The sequence below is a fragment of the Colias philodice genome, chromosome 17 (assembly GCF_061535455.1).
Source record: "Colias philodice isolate Cphi_HAF_F1 chromosome 17, ilColPhil1 Martin Lab GWU primary, whole genome shotgun sequence".
In the NCBI taxonomy this organism is placed as follows: domain Eukaryota; kingdom Metazoa; phylum Arthropoda; class Insecta; order Lepidoptera; family Pieridae; genus Colias; species Colias philodice.
The window spans coordinates 7779836-7798061 of record NC_143102.1 but is presented as its reverse complement, the minus strand read 5'-3'; the positions used below and the strand labels follow the sequence as shown (position 1 = coordinate 7798061).

Genomic DNA, 18226 nt, shown 5'->3' with positions numbered 1-18226 from the left:
TCCAAATAAATAGTACCCATGTAGGTGATGAATATGAGGTAAGCAGAATTAGCAAGAGTACAATTTTGTACCCTTCAATAATTAATTACAGGTGGAAAAAAATACAAATCCAATCATATACCTTTATGTTACGGAATGAACCATCTGAACTTGTTCAAGAAATACATATGGTATTAATTAGCAACGTAGACGATGACGACATACAATTGTGATTTTCCTTGAGGCTTTGATATGAATCATAAACAATAACTTTATATCCATAGGTAAAGGCTGTTATTACGCTTCTTTCATCATAACCTACTCAAGACTAGTAGGCATTCGCAATGATTTGTGATAGCAACGTTTTTAACCTAATATAAAATGTGTGACAAGTTAAACCTGGCAATACTATAATTGTTCTGCTTACTAGTTCTGTGCTTAAAGAAAAAATTTACGCACAACTCAATATTTATAAGAGTAGGCACGTACTATTCGACCAAGCCAACTAGACGCTCGGGTGGAATGCGGCCTCCCCGCCCGCTTACCGCCTCAGGTACCGCGTTCGCCTTAGTACGATTCGCAGCATCAACGCATTCGTATGTTTCGCATCGCTAGTTATTTCTGTACTTTTTATTATTAATCGTTAAAGCTTGTTGTTGACTGTTAAGTTTTTTGTTGTTATTTGTTTAAGTTTTTACTGTGTTGATATTCATAGACAGCCCTCGAAATGGGGAAAAATAAGACTATTCATAGCGGAGAGCGAACAGTGATATTATTAATATTTTTTTTTTGCTATCTGTACCCGAGACATGGGCGGGTGACGTCACAGTTGAAAAGGGTCTAGTTGGCTTGGTCACGTAGTATTCATTGACATCATTGAAATACATAATAGGTGAGTGGATATAATTTAAAATGTATTATTTTCGTGTTGAAATAATTTAAAGATAAATAGATAATTATTCAGTAAGTAAACATCGTTACATATTTCTGTATGATGACAACTTTCAACTGTTGTAGTAAAAGCAAAAATTGTTTTGGCGCCCAATCATTGATGATAATATGATCGGTAATGAGCGTTGGCCGTTGGGTAAATTTTAAAACAGGCACTAGGTACGATTTTATCAGATATATGTAGAACTAGCTTCCGCCCGCGACTCCGTCCGCGCCGAACAATTAAGAAAAAATATTTTTTTTTTCTATGTATTTTCCCGGGATAAAAAGTATCCTATTTTATGCCCAGGATAATAAGGTATAATTGTACCAAGTTTCATCGAAATCGAACCGTTAGTTTTCACATACAGACAGACAGACAGACAGACAAAAATTTTTTTAATCACATATTTGGGTTTGGTATCGATCCAGTAACACCCCCTGCTATTTATTTTTTCAATATTTTCAATGTACAGAATTGACCCTTCTACAGATTTATTATATGTATAGATAGATTTCATATGTAGAATTTCATATAACTTAATATAAGTACCTATATATTATAGTTTAAAACGAGCACAGCGGAATATGTCCGGGCGTATTGCGACGGCCGGGGCCGTTTCTTCGCCCGCGAAGAAAACACGCATCGGGCTCGACGCGTATCAAAGCGGCTTCGCCCGTGGTACTACATATTTACGTTTTCTCTACATAAGAACCATCCTCGTACTTCAAGGAATACAGGGTGTCCCAAAAAGTAGTGATGAACGGAAGCTGGGAGGTAGAGGACCTAGAGGCAGAGGGCTATCCGAATCACCCCCATGTATGTCATGCGATTTTTCGTATTTTCGGAGTTATGACGTTTTTTTCAATTGCACGCCTCATAAGCGAAGCGTTGAGGTGGGTACTACTGTCACTTCGCGCAAAACATCTGATTTTTCAAACTTAAAATGTCTTTATGTATCATACATTGCACTTGTAAGATAATACATACACACACATATTAAGAAAAAACACTATTTTTAACGTTCATGATATTTTTGATGTCATTTTTGTTATTTAAACTAGTTAAAAAACAGTTTAAAAAAGTTCTGTCTTGGACGTCCGTGTGTCTGTATGTGCGGATCCTTTTTCTTGTTAACACGATAGCGACCGAAATACTTTACTAATCGAGTCTTTTTTTTTCTCTTACGCTTGAGTATGCTCAGGAATAGAACCCTTTCATTTTTCAGGGTCTGATTCGATGTGGTTTAATTGTTATTAAATAAACAAAAATAATAATTAATAAATATTTATTAAAAAAAAAATATGAGGCGTGCACTTTTGGATTTTCCAAATTATTTTTCACCTATCGCCGAGTACGATGATTTTTTCACTCATGGTGACGTCAATTGTTGCGCTAGATGCTTGATTTTTTTTTGTTTGCTAAGCTGAAAGATAGGCCAATTCAGTATGGTAACATTTACTATCGTTAGATCTTCGAATGGAATAAAAAAAAGAATCTCTGCTACGCACAACTGTAAGCCAAATGTCACTTAATGAAAATCTGTGCCTGTCGCGAGCGCAGTCGCGAGTGACAGGCACAGATTTTCACACAGAGATTTTCACACAGAGATTTTCACATAGAGATTTTCACACAGAGATTTTCACACAGAGATTTTCACACAGAGATTTTCACACAGAGATTTTCACACAGAGATTTTCACACAGAGATTTTCACACAGAGATTTTCACACAGAGATTTTCACACAGAGATTTTCACACAGAGATTTTCACACAGAGATTTTCACACAGAGATTTTCACACAGAGATTTTCACACAGAGATTTTCACACAGAGATTTTCACACAGAGATTTTCACACAGAGATTTTCACACAGAGATTTTCACACAGATTTTCATAGAGAGATTTTCACACAGATTTTCACTGAGATTTTCACACAGAGATTTTCACACAGATTTTCACACAGAGATTTTCGCACAGATTTTCACAAAGATTTTCACAGAGATTTTCGCACAGAGATTTTCACACAGAGATTTTCACACAGATTTTCACACAGATTTTCACAGAGATTTTCACACAGAGATTTTCACACAGAGATTTTCACACAGATTTTCACAGAGATTTTCACACAGATTTTCACACAGAGATTTTCACACAGAGATTTTCACACATAGATTTTCACACAGAGATTTTCACACAGAGATTTTCACACAGAGATTTTCACACGGAGATTTTTACACGGAGATTGTCACACGGAGATTTTCACACGGAGATTTTCACAAAGAGATTTTCACTCAAAGATTTTCACACAGAGATTTTCACACAGAGATTTACACACATAGATTTTCACACAGAGATTTTCACACAGAGATTTTCACACAGAGATTTTCACACGAAGATTGTCACACGGAGATTTTCACACGGAGATTTTCACATAGAGATTTTCACACGGAGATTTTCACACGGAGATTTTCAGGCAGGTTTGCTAAGCTGAAAGATAGGCTAATTCAGTATGGTAATATTTACTATCGTTAGATCTTCGAATGGAATAAAAAAAAGAATTAAATGCCAAGAAAGATAAACTTACCCAGTGGTGAACATCACCACTTCAAGGGCCCGTAAAAAAATAAAATCACATAAAAAAAGTTTTCCGTTTGGCTTTTAAAAACTTGCTCTATCTATAAGGTAGCTACCCCGCTGTTGCTCAGTGCAAGTGCGACATCATCGTAAAAAGTTGTCTTTTAAATGTCTGAATGCCCTTTTATCATTTTTAATGGTTTCTTTTGCTACTATGAATTTCCGGGTTATTTCGTCCAAATTGTGGCAGTCTCTCGTCTTTGTAGTATCCCCACGGAAAAAAATCAATAGGGTTTATGTCCGGGGACTGTGGAGGCCAGGCTAAAAGGCAAAGATACCCTGAAAGATGGATTGGTCGTTGCAGCCTGCGCATGCGCTGGTGACGCCTGCCTTAAAGCCTGGCCTCCACGGTCCCTCGACCTAAACCCCATTGATTTGTTTCAATGGGGATACTAAAAGACCTCGGTTACTTGAGAGAATACCACAATTTGAACGAAATAACCCGAAAATTCATAGTAGCAGAAGAAACCATTAAAAATGATAAAAGGGCATTCAGACATTTAAAAGACAACTTTTTACGGTGATGTCGCACTTGCACTGAGCAACAGCGGGGTCATTTTAAAAATTTCTGGTTATAATTAAACACCTTGTTATTGGTTTTAATTTGTTTTTATTGATCATCATGTTAATTCAATTTTTGCACTTACCACATTTAGATTTAAATTTTTCGATTGAAGCCTCTGAATAATAAAATGAAATTTTCAGGGTAGCTACCTGATAGATAGAGCAAGTTTTTAAAAGCCAAACGGAAATCTTTTTTTATGTGATTTTATTTTTTTACTGGCCCTTGAAGTGGTGAACATACTGGGTAATTTTATCTTTCTTGGCATTTAATTCTTTTTTTTATTCCATTCGAAGATCTAACGATAGTAAATGTTACCATACTGAATTGGCCTATCTTTCAGCTTAGCAAACAAAAAAAAATCAAGCATCTAGCGCAATAATTGACGTCACCATGAGTGAAAATATCATCGTACTCGACGAAAAATTGAAAAATTGAAAAAAAAACGTCATAACTCCGAAAATACGAAAAATCGCATAACATTCATAGGGGTGATTCGAATAGCCCTCTAGGTCTTCTACCTCCCAGCTTCCGTTCATCACTACTTTTTGGGACACCCTGTATAATAAAAAAAGAATTATCGAAATCGGTCCACCCGTTCACTCGTGATGCCGTGACAACGCGGCACTTCTATTTACTTTGAAAACGTAAAAAAGTTGTTGTAGTAACATATCTACTGAAGATGGACATATGGTATCGCGGACTTTCTTATAGATATTGATCCATTCTATAATACCGTATAACATTTTTTTGTTCTATCTTCAATAGATTCCGCAGCGCACGCGATGGCAGAATTTTTAATAAGGAATTTTTTACACCTTGGTTTACATTATTGCATTTTTGGTCTCTCTCAAGGAGAGAGACCAAAAATGCTCTCTTTATTTTTTTTTGAAAATGCAATATAGCCTATGTTGCTCAGTGAAGATGCAGCGTGAAAGAATTTTTCAAATCGGTTCAGTAGTTTATGCGTAAAAACCATACATACATACATAATTACAAACCTTTCCTCTTTATAATATTAGTATAGATAAATATAAACACACTATAAATACAACCAAAACATACAAATACAACAACTAACCTCCATATACCCCGTATCACATGCATTATGAACTACGGAATAATAAACAACGTGCGTCGCTTCGCCCGCGAACAAAACACGCGGCGATTTATTTCGCGACGCTTTACAAAGCGGCGCGGGCGAGGTGTTCGCGAAACGAAGCGTCGGCGAAGCGGTTGTTGCTTGTGATACACCCACGGGTTGATTGACACATCGATCTGGGAATTAATAATTTCGTTATGTTCGATATGGATGATGATAATTGATTAATCAATGTTTATCATACAAGTAATATTACTTATCGATTCTTATTTATGAAGGCACAAATCTGTTCTTAAAAATTAGTTATCATCCACATTTAAAGTATGAGTAATAATTGATATCTACAGGGATAATATAAAACATATCCTAAAAATATCTGATTTTACTAAGATAACCTTATCATTCCGACTGGTTTGGGTACGTCATAATCATGTATTAAAAATATCCTTGTTTTAATTTTCAACCTGAAAATGGAAATTATGTTCATTTAAGTAATTGGTGAATAAATATTTTTACATATCATATTTAAATTTCCCTACTGAATTCTACTTTTTTCTATACTTAACAGTGCATATTATATTAAAAAAATTGATACTCATATTTCAGTAAACAAATATTCATTTGTATATCTTCTAATTCGGCTCGAAGGACCATTTTGCTTCGTTTTTAGGGTTCCGTACCTCAAAAGGAAAAAACGGAACCCTTATAGGATCACTTTGTTGTCCGTCTGTCCGTCCGTCCGTCCGTCCGTCCGTCTGTCTGTCAAGACCCTTTTTCTCAGGAACGCGTGGAGGTATGAAGCTGAAATTTATATCAATTACTCAGGTCTACTGTCCCTTGAAGCTGTGAAAAAATCAAACTTCTAAGCCAACGCAATCAAAAGATACAGCCGTTTATGCCGCAAATTTTCGACACTTGCAAGGGAATCAAAACCTACAGGATGCTTCCCGTGAACTCAGAATCTTGAAATTTGGTACGAAGCAACGTCTTATAGCATAGATAAAGGAAAAATTACGAAAACCATAAATTTTTAGTTACATCACATAATATATATTTTTTTTAATAATTTTAAACTTACTACACATTTCCTCATAAACGCGTAGAGGTATTAAATTGAAATTCATACCAAATACCTATAAAAAAATGTCTATAATACCTTTAAGCTGTAACAAAATCAAACTTCTATGTCAACGCAATCAAAAGAAACAGCAATGTACGGAACCCTCGGTGCGCGAGTCCGACTCGCACTTGGCCGGTTTTTTTATACTTGTCACAACTTCTTCGTATCTTTTAGAACCGGAATTTAATACAGTTTATTAAGTTTACAAAGCTTACTACCAAACTGAACTCTTATACTTTTCATATTTGAACGAATTTCAAGTTCGTAATGGGGTTACTTAATCTATACATATAATAAATCTTTAGAAGGGTCAATTCTGTACATTGAAAATATTGAAAAAAATAAATAGTAGGGGGTGTTACTGGATCGATACCAAACCCAAATATGTGATAAAAAAAAATTTTTGTCTGTCTGTCTGTCTGTCTGTCTGTATGTGAAGGCAATACGTGAAAACTAACGGTTCGATTTCGATGAAACTTGGTATAATTATACCTTATTATCCTGGGCATAAAATAGGATACTTTTTATCCCGGAAAAATACGTAGAAAAAAAATAAATCTTAATTTTTCCGCGCGGACGGAGTCGCGGGCGGTAGCTAGTAGAAATTAAAAGAGCACAACAAAACATCTTACCATTTTCATAACACCATATTTTCTCCAGAAAGTCAAGGATATGCTCCATCGCTAGCTATATATATTGTAGTCATTCAATAATCTTCTTATTGTATTTATATTATCTTATTGTATCCATAGAACCAGCCTTAATCTGGCCACCAAGAATGTGAAAAGTTGAAAATTATTTTATCAGGCACCATAGTTTAAATTGGCTGGCAATCTTGACTTGACTTACTTTTTATGTCTGCAATAAATAAAACTTATGAAGAGGATTGATATGACGCCTGAGCATGCTCGGGCCGCGCGTGCTCAGGTGTCTCCACTTGCACACTCCACGGCTCGGCCAAATGAGCCGCTCATTCGCCTGAGCATGCTCAAGTGAGCAAGCCTGAGCATACTCATTTCCTACTTGAACATGCAGCATTCAACTGAAATTAACTTACTGCCACATAAAGCCTAAACCTGTTGGACCCATGATTCTTATCTTCTTTGGCCTTAATACTGAAGTTATAATGCATTTTCTTCCGATTCTAAAACTTGCTTTCACAAGGTTTTAGCTCATAGTCTTTTTCTTCTTTTGATAAGTGCCAACTCACAGCAGTTATCAACACTACCTACATTAAACACAAAGAGGAATAAATATATACTCAATAACTTGATGAATAAATTGTTACACCAGCAAATACATTATATTTTTTGATTGATCCAATTATGTTGCAAATTAGAATAACTTTAAAATAAATATGGCTTTAGATAGTAATAAGTAATAACTAATAAGATTTAGAGTGATATCTATTACATACATAAACTGTTACTTTTTTCTATTTATAATGAAACAAACATTTCTTACTTCTAGACTAATTGTGTCATACCAATCATGTATGTTAGGTATATTATAATATATACATATCTTGTTAAGACTATGCGGACTATCATACCTACATTTAATATAATAAAAAAAAATTATACATTAGTGTTACATATTTTCAGATAATTGTTACTTGGTGGATAGATATGGAATGGTGTCACCACATGCTATCATAAAAAAATTGTATTTCGCGAAAATAAGACATACAGTATCAATAAGTAATTAAGTACTTAGGTATTATTTATTAACAAAAGCATGTAGCAATGGTAGCAACCAAATTCAAATGTGCTCGGCCCTTTACTAACGGTATGAAAACAAAACATTATAAATAAAAGGCATGTCAAAAATAAAGGCTTACCCTCCCGCCGCTTCGACTACTGCATTACCAAAAGTTGGCAGTTTTCATCATGAAAGTTGGCAGAAAAATTCTTACAATGTGCGGCCGACCTTCTCTTCCTCTCCCGCCATTTCGCGGACGAACTTCGAAACCCATAACTTTTTTTCCTGCTTTCACTGGCTTTCACAAATATCGATGCTGCTGTAACCATTGGCTGTAACACCAGCACATCCTAGGCTCATGACATACAATATACATCATAATTCATATCTACAAATGGTAAATCTAAAAAAGGGATTTACACAAATTACAACAGGAAAAAAACATACGCAATACAATGTGGAGTTTTAAATAGTTCACTTACGAGAACGGAGAAATATGTTGCGATACACAAATTAAATCACTTAAGTTCTCAATTCTAATTGCTCATTCCTAGTTCCTAGTTCCTACCAAAATAATAACATTATCAAACAATATTATGTGTCAATGTCAATTTTGTTTACAATAGTCTTGACAATAGTTTAGTCCCTAATGTCAACATCCACAGGAATATTACTTGCTCTGTGGTACAGCCAAACGTAGTGATTATATTCTCTTTGGTACAGCCGCACAGCGCACAGGGATTATGAATTACGAAAGGATTACGAAACATAGGTTACTCCCACTAAGCTCCCACGTTACTCCTAATAAAAATGTTGGAAAAGTGCACGAAAATATAAACTCACCTTCGATAAAAATTTCACAAGTAATGTGGACAGTGGACGTCTAAACAAGGATGTTCCAAAATTGACTAAGACAGTGCGCGCACGAGCAACTTTGTCTCCGCAACTATTTTGTCTCCGCAACTATTAGGTCTCTCCACCCATGGGCTAGTATGAAAGTGCGCGCACGTAGCGACGCAACTCCCCATACAATTGATGGGAGAGACAAAATAGTTGCGGAGACAAAGTTGCTCGTGCGCGCTAGCTCTAAAGAATTATATCTAAGGAATTATATCATTCAAATTAATTTCATAATGTTTTTCATAGCAGCTTATATTTTGAGTTTGATAATATGTCCAATTTATTTCTATATATATTTTTGATTTGATTTATTTTTCATTAAATCGATCGCGGTAGGGTGGTGTATTGTCTACATAGAGGGCATGGATAGGAGCAACCCACCTGCACCGCACTGCTGGAGTGACCCATGATAGTTTGGGAAACCCTGCTCTAATCTAATCCTTAATCATTATTCAATAAAATTGTTCGATGAATATGCAAATCTTTATGCAAATAGATTATTATAATCAACAGAACTTGGAGAAACAGATTTTTATTTATTTTCCGCTAATAATTTTGTATTGTGTTGTAGTTAATAAGTGCAATATGTAATATGTATTTAACATAACTTAAATCTTGATTTCATATTATGAAAAAAAAAAATTTCCCATCATTAGACAGTTATAGGCACTACATCAGCTGTCTCATACAAACGAAAATGTTTTTAGCTTAGGTTATTAGTGAAATATAATAACATATTTTAATAATAAATTAAAAAATGAATAAAATTCAATACCAACCGGAAGGCACTAGCTTTCAAATATCAAAAGGATCATCAAAATCGGTTCACGCAGTAGAAAGTTTTGAGATGACCCAAAATGAATATGCGTGAGAACGTCCCATTTAAATTCGCTTGAAAAACATAGTAACTATACCGTGTACGTTTGGTATATATTGTGAAGATCATCAGAACTGTGAATCTACGCATTCATGTAAAATGCATTAAAATCGGTCAAGCCGCTTAGGGCGAGTTGAGTGACAAACACACATAATATCCGATTATAACCACGCCACGCTACGTATCGACTTTTCATTTTCAAACAAAACAAAATAAAAGATAATAATCTTCATTTGTATTTGCCTAATAACAAAATGTGATTCGCAACGTTATTCTTATAAGGCGTACCGCGTATGTAGGTACAGCTTTATCACGGGTGAAGGTCAAATTAGGAACCAGATTAGCAAAAAGTCACCAATAGCATTCCTTTCACCTAATCACCCAAATTTAAATCCAATTCATGCTCGTACAAACTCCAGTTCATTCAGTTAAGATGCGAAACAAAGCAATCAACATTTTTTGCATTTATTATTCACGAGTTTATTTGCAAGAAATCGCATGTTAACTTCATTCTCTCAAACATCTCGGGTATATTTATACTTGCTTAGATGTGTGTAACATAAATGGTTATTATATTACTACGGATTGCATAAATAACCGTTATTTTATCATTGGTGACACACGCATGTGGGTATATTTATAATTTATAAGGTGTTATCTATCGTATCGACATGGAGTTGCGATTAGTCTTCATATTATTCTGTAAGTACCTTACCTGATTTTTATAACATATACTTGGTATTCTTTAGGGTGATTGACTTATATAGGAACGGTAAACTTGGCCTAGAATTAAAAAGGACAGAGGCCACGCTACCGGATCGTATCTACATTGTAATAAGTATCTAATGTCTTTAAATATTAATAAATAGACATGACATAGGTACTTACATTACTGTGTTTTTTCTTGCTTCCATACTGTATAGTACTGATGACTTAAATATAATTCTCAATAACAATGTTTACAAATAAAATTGTATATCTAATGTCCTATTTATATTTATTTAAATTTTCGTTGGTGACATTAAAAATCTTTGAAAAATGAAATACACACATAATTCAAATCGACTCATTCATAAAGCCTTACTTTAAAGACACTTTCTTCCAGGCAACAGGTATCGGTACCTAATATGGTAGCACTCAATATTATAAACGACGAATTTGTATACTGTATATATGATAAAAAATCTTATTTTATAATGATAAATACTTAACTAAATATATAATAATAAAACCCATGGTGCGTATTATTTGTTTTCATAAACGTTTCAATATTTATTCATCACGTAATAAAGTACGAGATGAACTATGCTCAGTAAATTACGACTGTGATCGTGAGAGAGGATAAACATGGTTTATTAGGGCCGTTATTACTATGCTATATCTAATTCATTACACAACACACTATGTTGATTTTATGCGAATCCTAACAAGATTTAACGGATTTTAACCTACTTTTATTATGAGATACAGACTTTTTAAATTAATATGTAGGTATTTGTATATCGAAGATTTAAATAAATAAGTTGTTAACGGAAACAAATCACAAAGAAATTTAAGGTGCAAAATAAGTTATAAGCTTTTTATAACCGACACATTAAAATATTTGAAATATATGTACCTACCTACTTAACTAAGTAGGTACATATTAATATTTTATGTGTGAGTACTAAGATGGTAACTATACCAATGACTCTATTTTTTATATATCATAGAACTATACTTTGTTAATTTTGTTTGCAATATCAAGGCAATATCACATCATGATTTTATTAATCATTTTAATATTTATATTTAAAACAGAATATCATCATAATATTTGCTAAATACATTTCTTAGGTCTCCTCTTATTTTTGAATAACTTTTATTGGAAACAATAAAATCGTTTCAGAAAGCAGTTTCCACATAGTGAACTATTATTTTTGATGTTACTACTCAAATGCTTCAAATGAGTTTATTAGAGGTAGTCTAAATAAATGAAACGATTAGATCCCGTTTTCCAATTACAAAGCATAATGCGACTCAGTGCCGCACAATGCCGAATTATGCTGATGCTTAATTGGAACAAGAAACGCACCAGCAGGTTGCGCTAAGTTCAGAGTTGAAAAAAAAATATTCATAGAGCTAGCAATAACCTCATTAATGTGTAAATAAAGTGGTATACATATTATTAATTGGTTGAAAAATATTTACGGTTATTTTAAGTAATTTGGATTTTGATTATTTCATTAACATTTTTTTCAATGTTTGTACCTTCATCCATACTTATATTTATTTTTTTAACACAATTTGAATTAACTTTGATTATTTCGAAAAAACTACAATGAAACGAAAGCTTTAAAATTTTTTCCAACAATTAATAAATACTAACGATAAATCGATTGCACGCATCAATTCACGCGCATTACTTTTTCTAGTGCTCGATTGTGCGAAGCGTTGCTGTAGTTGGAACATTCAACGTTAAGCATTATGCTGCATAATGCGCTCTAGTGCTGTAATTGGAAAACGGGGACTGCTTACCACGGAACAGAAAAAGACAGTTTGTTATCACAAACCAAGAAGCATAAATTCACAAACATATTTCCTCAGAGGAATAAACCTATAGAGTTCTTATATTGAGACAGAACAAAATACATATTTTCTAATCTACTTACTCTTAGTCAATAACAGAATAAGTCAGATTGAGATAGCGATAGAGTATCTGCACTGTCTTCAAACGTAGCGCGCCGGCAGTCAGTTTGTTTTCCAACCAGCTGGTGGGCTCAGTGCGTCAAGTGTTTTTAACGAAATATTTAGAAAATATAAAGTGTATAGTGTTTCTTTTTATTTGTCAGTGTGCTAAAATGACTATTGTATGTTTAGCTACCGGCTATTACTAGTCGAATGGGAGTTTTGGATGAAAACAATGAAAAAATATCTTTCCATCGGTAAGTGATTTTCAGCAAATTGATAAATATTTATGTTCTAACCCTATTTGAAGGTTATATCAAGCGCTTTTTTATAAGTTTATGTTGTAACTGTAACATTTACCCACTTTATGGGGTTGTGGAATACAAAAGAATTAAATAATTTTTAAAAAATGTCACAATATTATCAAGTTTGGCATTTTGTTTACCACCGTAGTGTTGTAACACATCTAGCGTATATTATCGATTTATGACAAAAAATCTATTTCATATTAACGTTGATTTATTTATTTTGTTTCTTATATCAGATTTATATGTAGTTGTTGTAGCAAATAATTGATGTATATTTTCTACAGCAGGAAAATAAAAAATACCACGTGGTTGTTTTATTTTACTTATCTGTTTAGTTTGTTGTTTCTCTTTTAGATTATTAATAAATTCATTTTGTTTTAGATTTCCAGAGCTAAATAAGAAATGGGTATAAAACATGAGACGTGTAGATTGGACGCCGTCGAAATTTGCTAGATTGTGTTCACTGCATTTCGAGCCTGCGTGTTATCAAGATGGATACTCTAGAAGAATTGTGCAATCTTACGCTTACGTTTTTTTTGTTCCTTTAGATAATAAATACATTTGTGTGTGAGTGAATTTTTATTTGGAATTTTTTTTACACATTTACTATAAATGTGTAACTATGTGAAAATTAAACGGTTGATTAAATGACAGTTCTCATAGATGAGAAACTACTATTGAAATACATACTTAATTGCGTTTTCAAAGAAAAACCCGCATAGTTCCCATTCCTGTGGGATTTACGGGATCAAAAGTAATTTTTCCAAATTTCATTGTAATCGGTTTAGTAGTATTCGCGTGAAAGAGTAACAAACATCCATCCTCACAAACTTTCGCTTTATTAGTAGGATGTAAGGAAAATGTTTTCTTTAAAACTGTCCTTTTATGAACTTGTTAAAATTCATGCTGACTGTGCCTTTTTCCTCACTCCTTTAACTTTATTGATCTTTATTTTAAATTATGTAGTTATATTTCAAGTTTTAAAATTTATTTTAAAATATACTAGCTTTCCGCCCGCGTTTTTAAAGAAAATCCCGCACAGTTCCCGTTCACTTGGGATTTCCGGTATAAAACCTATTCTATGTGTGTATGTACAAAATTTCAATGTAATCGGTTCAGCAGTGAAAGAGAAAGTTATCTATTCTCGCATAATTTCGCATTTATTATATTCGTAGGATTAAACAAATAATGTATTCAACTGAAATTTATGATTAATTTTGTTTTTTTTTTTATTATTTATTATTTCACGAAACCGTAAATGCAAAATGCATTCACGATTTTATCGATTGAAGCACATCCCATCACTATCACCTTCTATCCGTAGAGTGAGAATGACGCTTCTATCTATCTAAATACGTACCTATAGTAAAAATGGTGCCATGACTATGTTGAAACGTAGCTTGTAGTCTATAGCTATCTCATTCTTTCTTACGACGTTTTCTTTAGATAGAAAGAAACAAATATATGTAAATTGTATACGCTCGATACAAGTACTCTATGGGAGTATTCAGAGAGAAAGCTTGAAACTTATAAGCGCTTATCGGCGCTTGTCATGTTCATACTCGGAGCAATTAACAAGCTTGATAATTGCTCCGAGTGTTCATAATATATTTTCCTGCGCGGGTTGACAGCACTGACAGGAAAATATTATGAACATGACAAGCGCCGATAAGCGCTTATAAGTTTCAAGCTTTCTTTCTGAATACGCCCTATAGGTTTATTCCTCTGAGCATATTTCTGATTTCCAAACGTCTTTAGCAGATGACATTTGACATTTTTGACAATTTGACATATAAGTTTTTGATCAAGTTGTCAGTTGTCGTCAATTTCAGCTATTCTATTTGCTTTCTATTTGTTTATTTCATGTTTATTTCTTTCATAAATAATACTTTCAAATTCTCAAAGAATAATTTGAACTCAAAATTATTATATTCCGAAAATGTAAACGGCTTTAGATTATTTGTTTATTTATAAATAAGTAACTACCTTCTTTCTTACAAGTTATTCAAAGTAGGTCAATTTCAATGATATATTCTTGATACAGTACAAACTTAATTGCCTAATGCGTTAATGACACCAAACCCGCTACATTTAAATCAATTGAGGTAAACAAAGAAGTCTTTGTGTTAGCATACGTAAAGGTATAGGGTTGTTTAACGTGTTTTTTAATGTTTTGTTACAGTAGCAATAATGAGTGAAGGAAATTTATCACAAACCATCAACCTTGAGAATTGGATGAAGGAACTGCCTGAACAAATCAAAAATGTTCCGTTTATCTATCTTGCTATACCAGGTGCAGTTTAAAGATACTTATTTTGTGATAATTTGTACAAAGTATAGAATAATATTACAGTTTCTTATATTTATAGGTAGCCACGACTCTATGACTTATGGAATAACTAGATCTAGTGGTTTGGCACCTGATGCTGAACCAGTTCTCAAAAGACTGTATCCATTGTTCAAAGGTACGATATTACGATGGACAATAACTCAGAGTATAGACGCCTACCAACAACTTCTCATAGGCATTAGGTATATCATATAATAACATTATAAACATAAAACAATATAAGATAATTGTAATTACATTCATAATTTCACACATTTCAGATATTTTGACTTAAGGCTTGCTACAAAAACTGGAGAGGAAAGATTTTACTTCACTCATGGAGTGTATGCAGGAGAAATTACAGAACCACTTCATCAGATTAAGGAGTTTGCAAACTCACATCCAGGAGAGGTGAGATTTATATAAATCAATGTGTTTACATCTATACTAATATTATAAAGAGGAAAGGTTTGTATGTATGTATGTATGTATGTATGGTTTTCACGCATAAACTACTGGACCGATTTTGATGAAATTTGGCACAGATAATCTTTAGACCCTGAGAAAGAACATAGGCTATCTTTTATTGCGAAATATGTACCACGGGCGAAGCCGGGGCGGACCGCTAGTATTTTATATTATCAGTAGAACAAAATTAGTGAACACTCAAATAATGTGTAATATTTTAATTAAGACGGTTATATAAGCTGCACTGATATTTTTGCATGCTTGTATTAAACTTTGTAGACTCGTCAAGGATTAGTGACAGTAGAATAATTTCATCTTTTAGCATGTTCTTAAGTTATAATATTTAAACTAAATTAATTTTAATACTTAAAATATGAAGAGTTTAACAACTCTTTATTTGTCCAGGTCTCACTTTAAAATTATTTAAAAGAATGTCAAATGTTAATTGAAGTCGGGAATAAGGCCATGTGTGAACTTTATATGCTCTCCCAAAGGTACAATGTGAAATTAACAACATATTGGTGATTTACTAATATTAATTTGTTTGATTGATTGAATTATAGAACGGCTATGTTTTAACAAATAACCTGTATTGTCTGAAGACAGAAACTAAATAACTATTAACATTGAATGTTAATGTTATAATTTATAAAACCACAATTATTTTGTTGTATAAAAGAGAGAATATTGTGGTGACTTTTTTTGTTTGAGAAACGTAAATGTTAATAAAATATATTTTATTACAGGTCATAATTTTAGATTTACAACATTTCTATGGGTTTACTGCTGATGATCATAAAAAATTAATGAGATATTTGCTCAATCTATTTGGACCTAAACTTGTTCCAAGGGAACCAGACTTGCAGAGTATTACATTAAACTCACTACAGAGATTTGGCCAACAGGTATAATATATTTGAATTAACTTTTTATTACTATATTAGCTATGCCCTGCGGTTTTACTACACATTGCCCTGCTCCTATTGGTCTAAGCGTGATAATATAAAGACAAAAATAGCCTTCAGCCTTCCTTGATAAATGGGTTATCTAACTGAAAATATTTTTTTCAAATCGGCCTGTTATTCCTGAAATAAGCATGTTCAACAAAACGAACTAACTTGAGATATTATAACAAGTAGAGATATTATAACAAACTTTTAAGTGTTAAGTTTAAACTGATATTGAAAGTAACATACATATCTTCTTCTCTTATACATATATAAAAATGAATCGCAAAATGTGTTGGTAAGCGCATAACTCGCGAGAACGGCTGAACCGATTTCGATAATTCTTTTTTTATTATATTCCTTGAAGTACGAGGATGGTTTGTATGTAGAGAAAACGTAAATATGTACCACGGGCGAAGCCGGGGCGGACCGCTAGTAACCTAATAAAACTATGTTGAGCTTTAAAACTATGTTTGCATGCCAGTGTAACTGGGGAATGTGCTGTACTTTCCTTATTGTAATAACTTGTAAACCACGTTTGAGCAAAGAAAGATACTTTATTTATTTATTTAAATATTTAAATAAATGTATTGTCACCAATAACTTTTAATATATAGAAGTTTAATTGTTCAAAAATTTAACATAAACATTCACAAACAGATCGCCATGGTAAAGCGAAAAACGCGGGTTCGAATATGAATTCTTTTTATTCTTAACATTATTCAAATACAAAAGTGTCTATACCCTATACATTTCTTATTCAGATAGTGGTTGTGTACCGCCACCAGTCTGTGTATGCAAGTTCCGAGTTCTGGCAACCCCAAATGCTACCATCTCCATGGCCACAACAGGACAGTATTACTGGTTTACTGAATTTCTTGTACAATGTGAAGCGACACCCTGGTATGGGATTCGTGCACCAAGCTGTATTGACGCCTACACCTGCTTTCATTTTGTTTAGGTAATATTTTTTGTTATTTTGGAATGTCTTCCAACATGTATTAGTAATTTTTGTGAGTGCATAACTATGCAAGACTGTTTTCATATGATTAGATTGTTTTGATTATGAAATAATATATTATACTATATTCAGAATGTCTTGGTATTCCGAAATGTTATAATATTAATTTTGAAAGGATCAAACTGAAACTACCCTCATTTTTTAAAATCACATAGCATGCATAGTATGCACTTGAAACTATCATTTTATTTATTTTACAGATGGATTTCAACGCTACGTGAGAAATGTGCGAAACCCGTTAAAAATGAAGTATTTCCCAAACTGGCCGAGTTTTCACCGGGACCACCGATACATTCTCAGGGACCAACTCCCGTCAATGTTGTTATTGCGGACTTTGTAGATTTAGATAATTCTATATTTTCTAAAACTATCATACAACTTAATTTTAAGCTTCTCAAAAATACTGATTTCGTGTATCACAACAATGGGTAAGATATTGATGAGTGTTTATTATGAAAAGTATTTTTATAGTATAGATTATGCTTATACCTAGATTATATCAACCAACAAACCAAGTACCTGCTATTTTAAGTTTTTTTTTACGTATTTTTTTTATTTTTTTGCAACCAAATATGTGATATTTTATGATATTATGGTGTACTATTACATAATCATTCTCAATAAGTACCTTATCGTTTATATGAAGTGCCTTAAATAAAACAAATTTTATAGAAATAAA

The 18226-nt window shown here is 33.0% G+C and overlaps 1 protein-coding gene and 1 long non-coding RNA gene across 4 annotated transcripts; both read left to right on the top strand.

Moving 5' to 3' along the window:
* Positions 1-10403: 10403 nt before the first annotated feature.
* LOC149481187 (PI-PLC X domain-containing protein 3) lies at positions 10404-18226 on the top strand. Of its 3 annotated transcripts, none has more exons than XM_089705907.1 (7): positions 10404-10509; positions 14965-15075; positions 15152-15314; positions 15393-15522; positions 16326-16484; positions 17291-17487; positions 17748-18226. In XM_089705907.1, the coding sequence occupies exons 1-7, from the start codon at positions 10479-10481 to the stop codon at positions 17977-17979; spliced, it is 1023 nt and encodes a 340-aa protein (XP_089562033.1). In that variant the 5' UTR covers positions 10404-10478; the 3' UTR covers positions 17980-18226. The 3 variants fall into 3 exon arrangements, with proteins under 3 accessions (XP_089562033.1, XP_089562035.1, XP_089562034.1); XM_089705909.1 differs by lacking the exon at positions 10404-10509 and adding an exon at positions 14593-14887 and having other exon boundaries at positions 14968-15075; positions 17748-18225; XM_089705908.1 differs by lacking the exon at positions 10404-10509 and adding an exon at positions 14593-14887 and having other exon boundaries at positions 17748-18225.
* LOC149481188 (uncharacterized) lies at positions 12392-13353 on the top strand. The gene is made up of 2 exons (XR_016316958.1): positions 12392-12731; positions 13164-13353. It is a non-coding gene; the product is annotated as an uncharacterized LOC149481188 (long non-coding RNA).

What these genes read in the sequence shown, in the direction of transcription:
- LOC149481187 (XM_089705907.1), top strand. Translation starts at nt 10,479, where the DNA reads ATGGAGTTGCGATTAGTCTTCATATTATTCT. An exon ending in CAAACTCACATCCAGGAGAG is followed by an intron (nt 15,523 to 16,325) that starts GTGAGATTTATA and finishes ATTTTATTACAG; the next exon opens with GTCATAATTTTAGATTTACA. An exon ending in CCTGCTTTCATTTTGTTTAG is followed by an intron (nt 17,488 to 17,747) that starts GTAATATTTTTT and finishes TTTATTTTACAG; the next exon opens with ATGGATTTCAACGCTACGTG.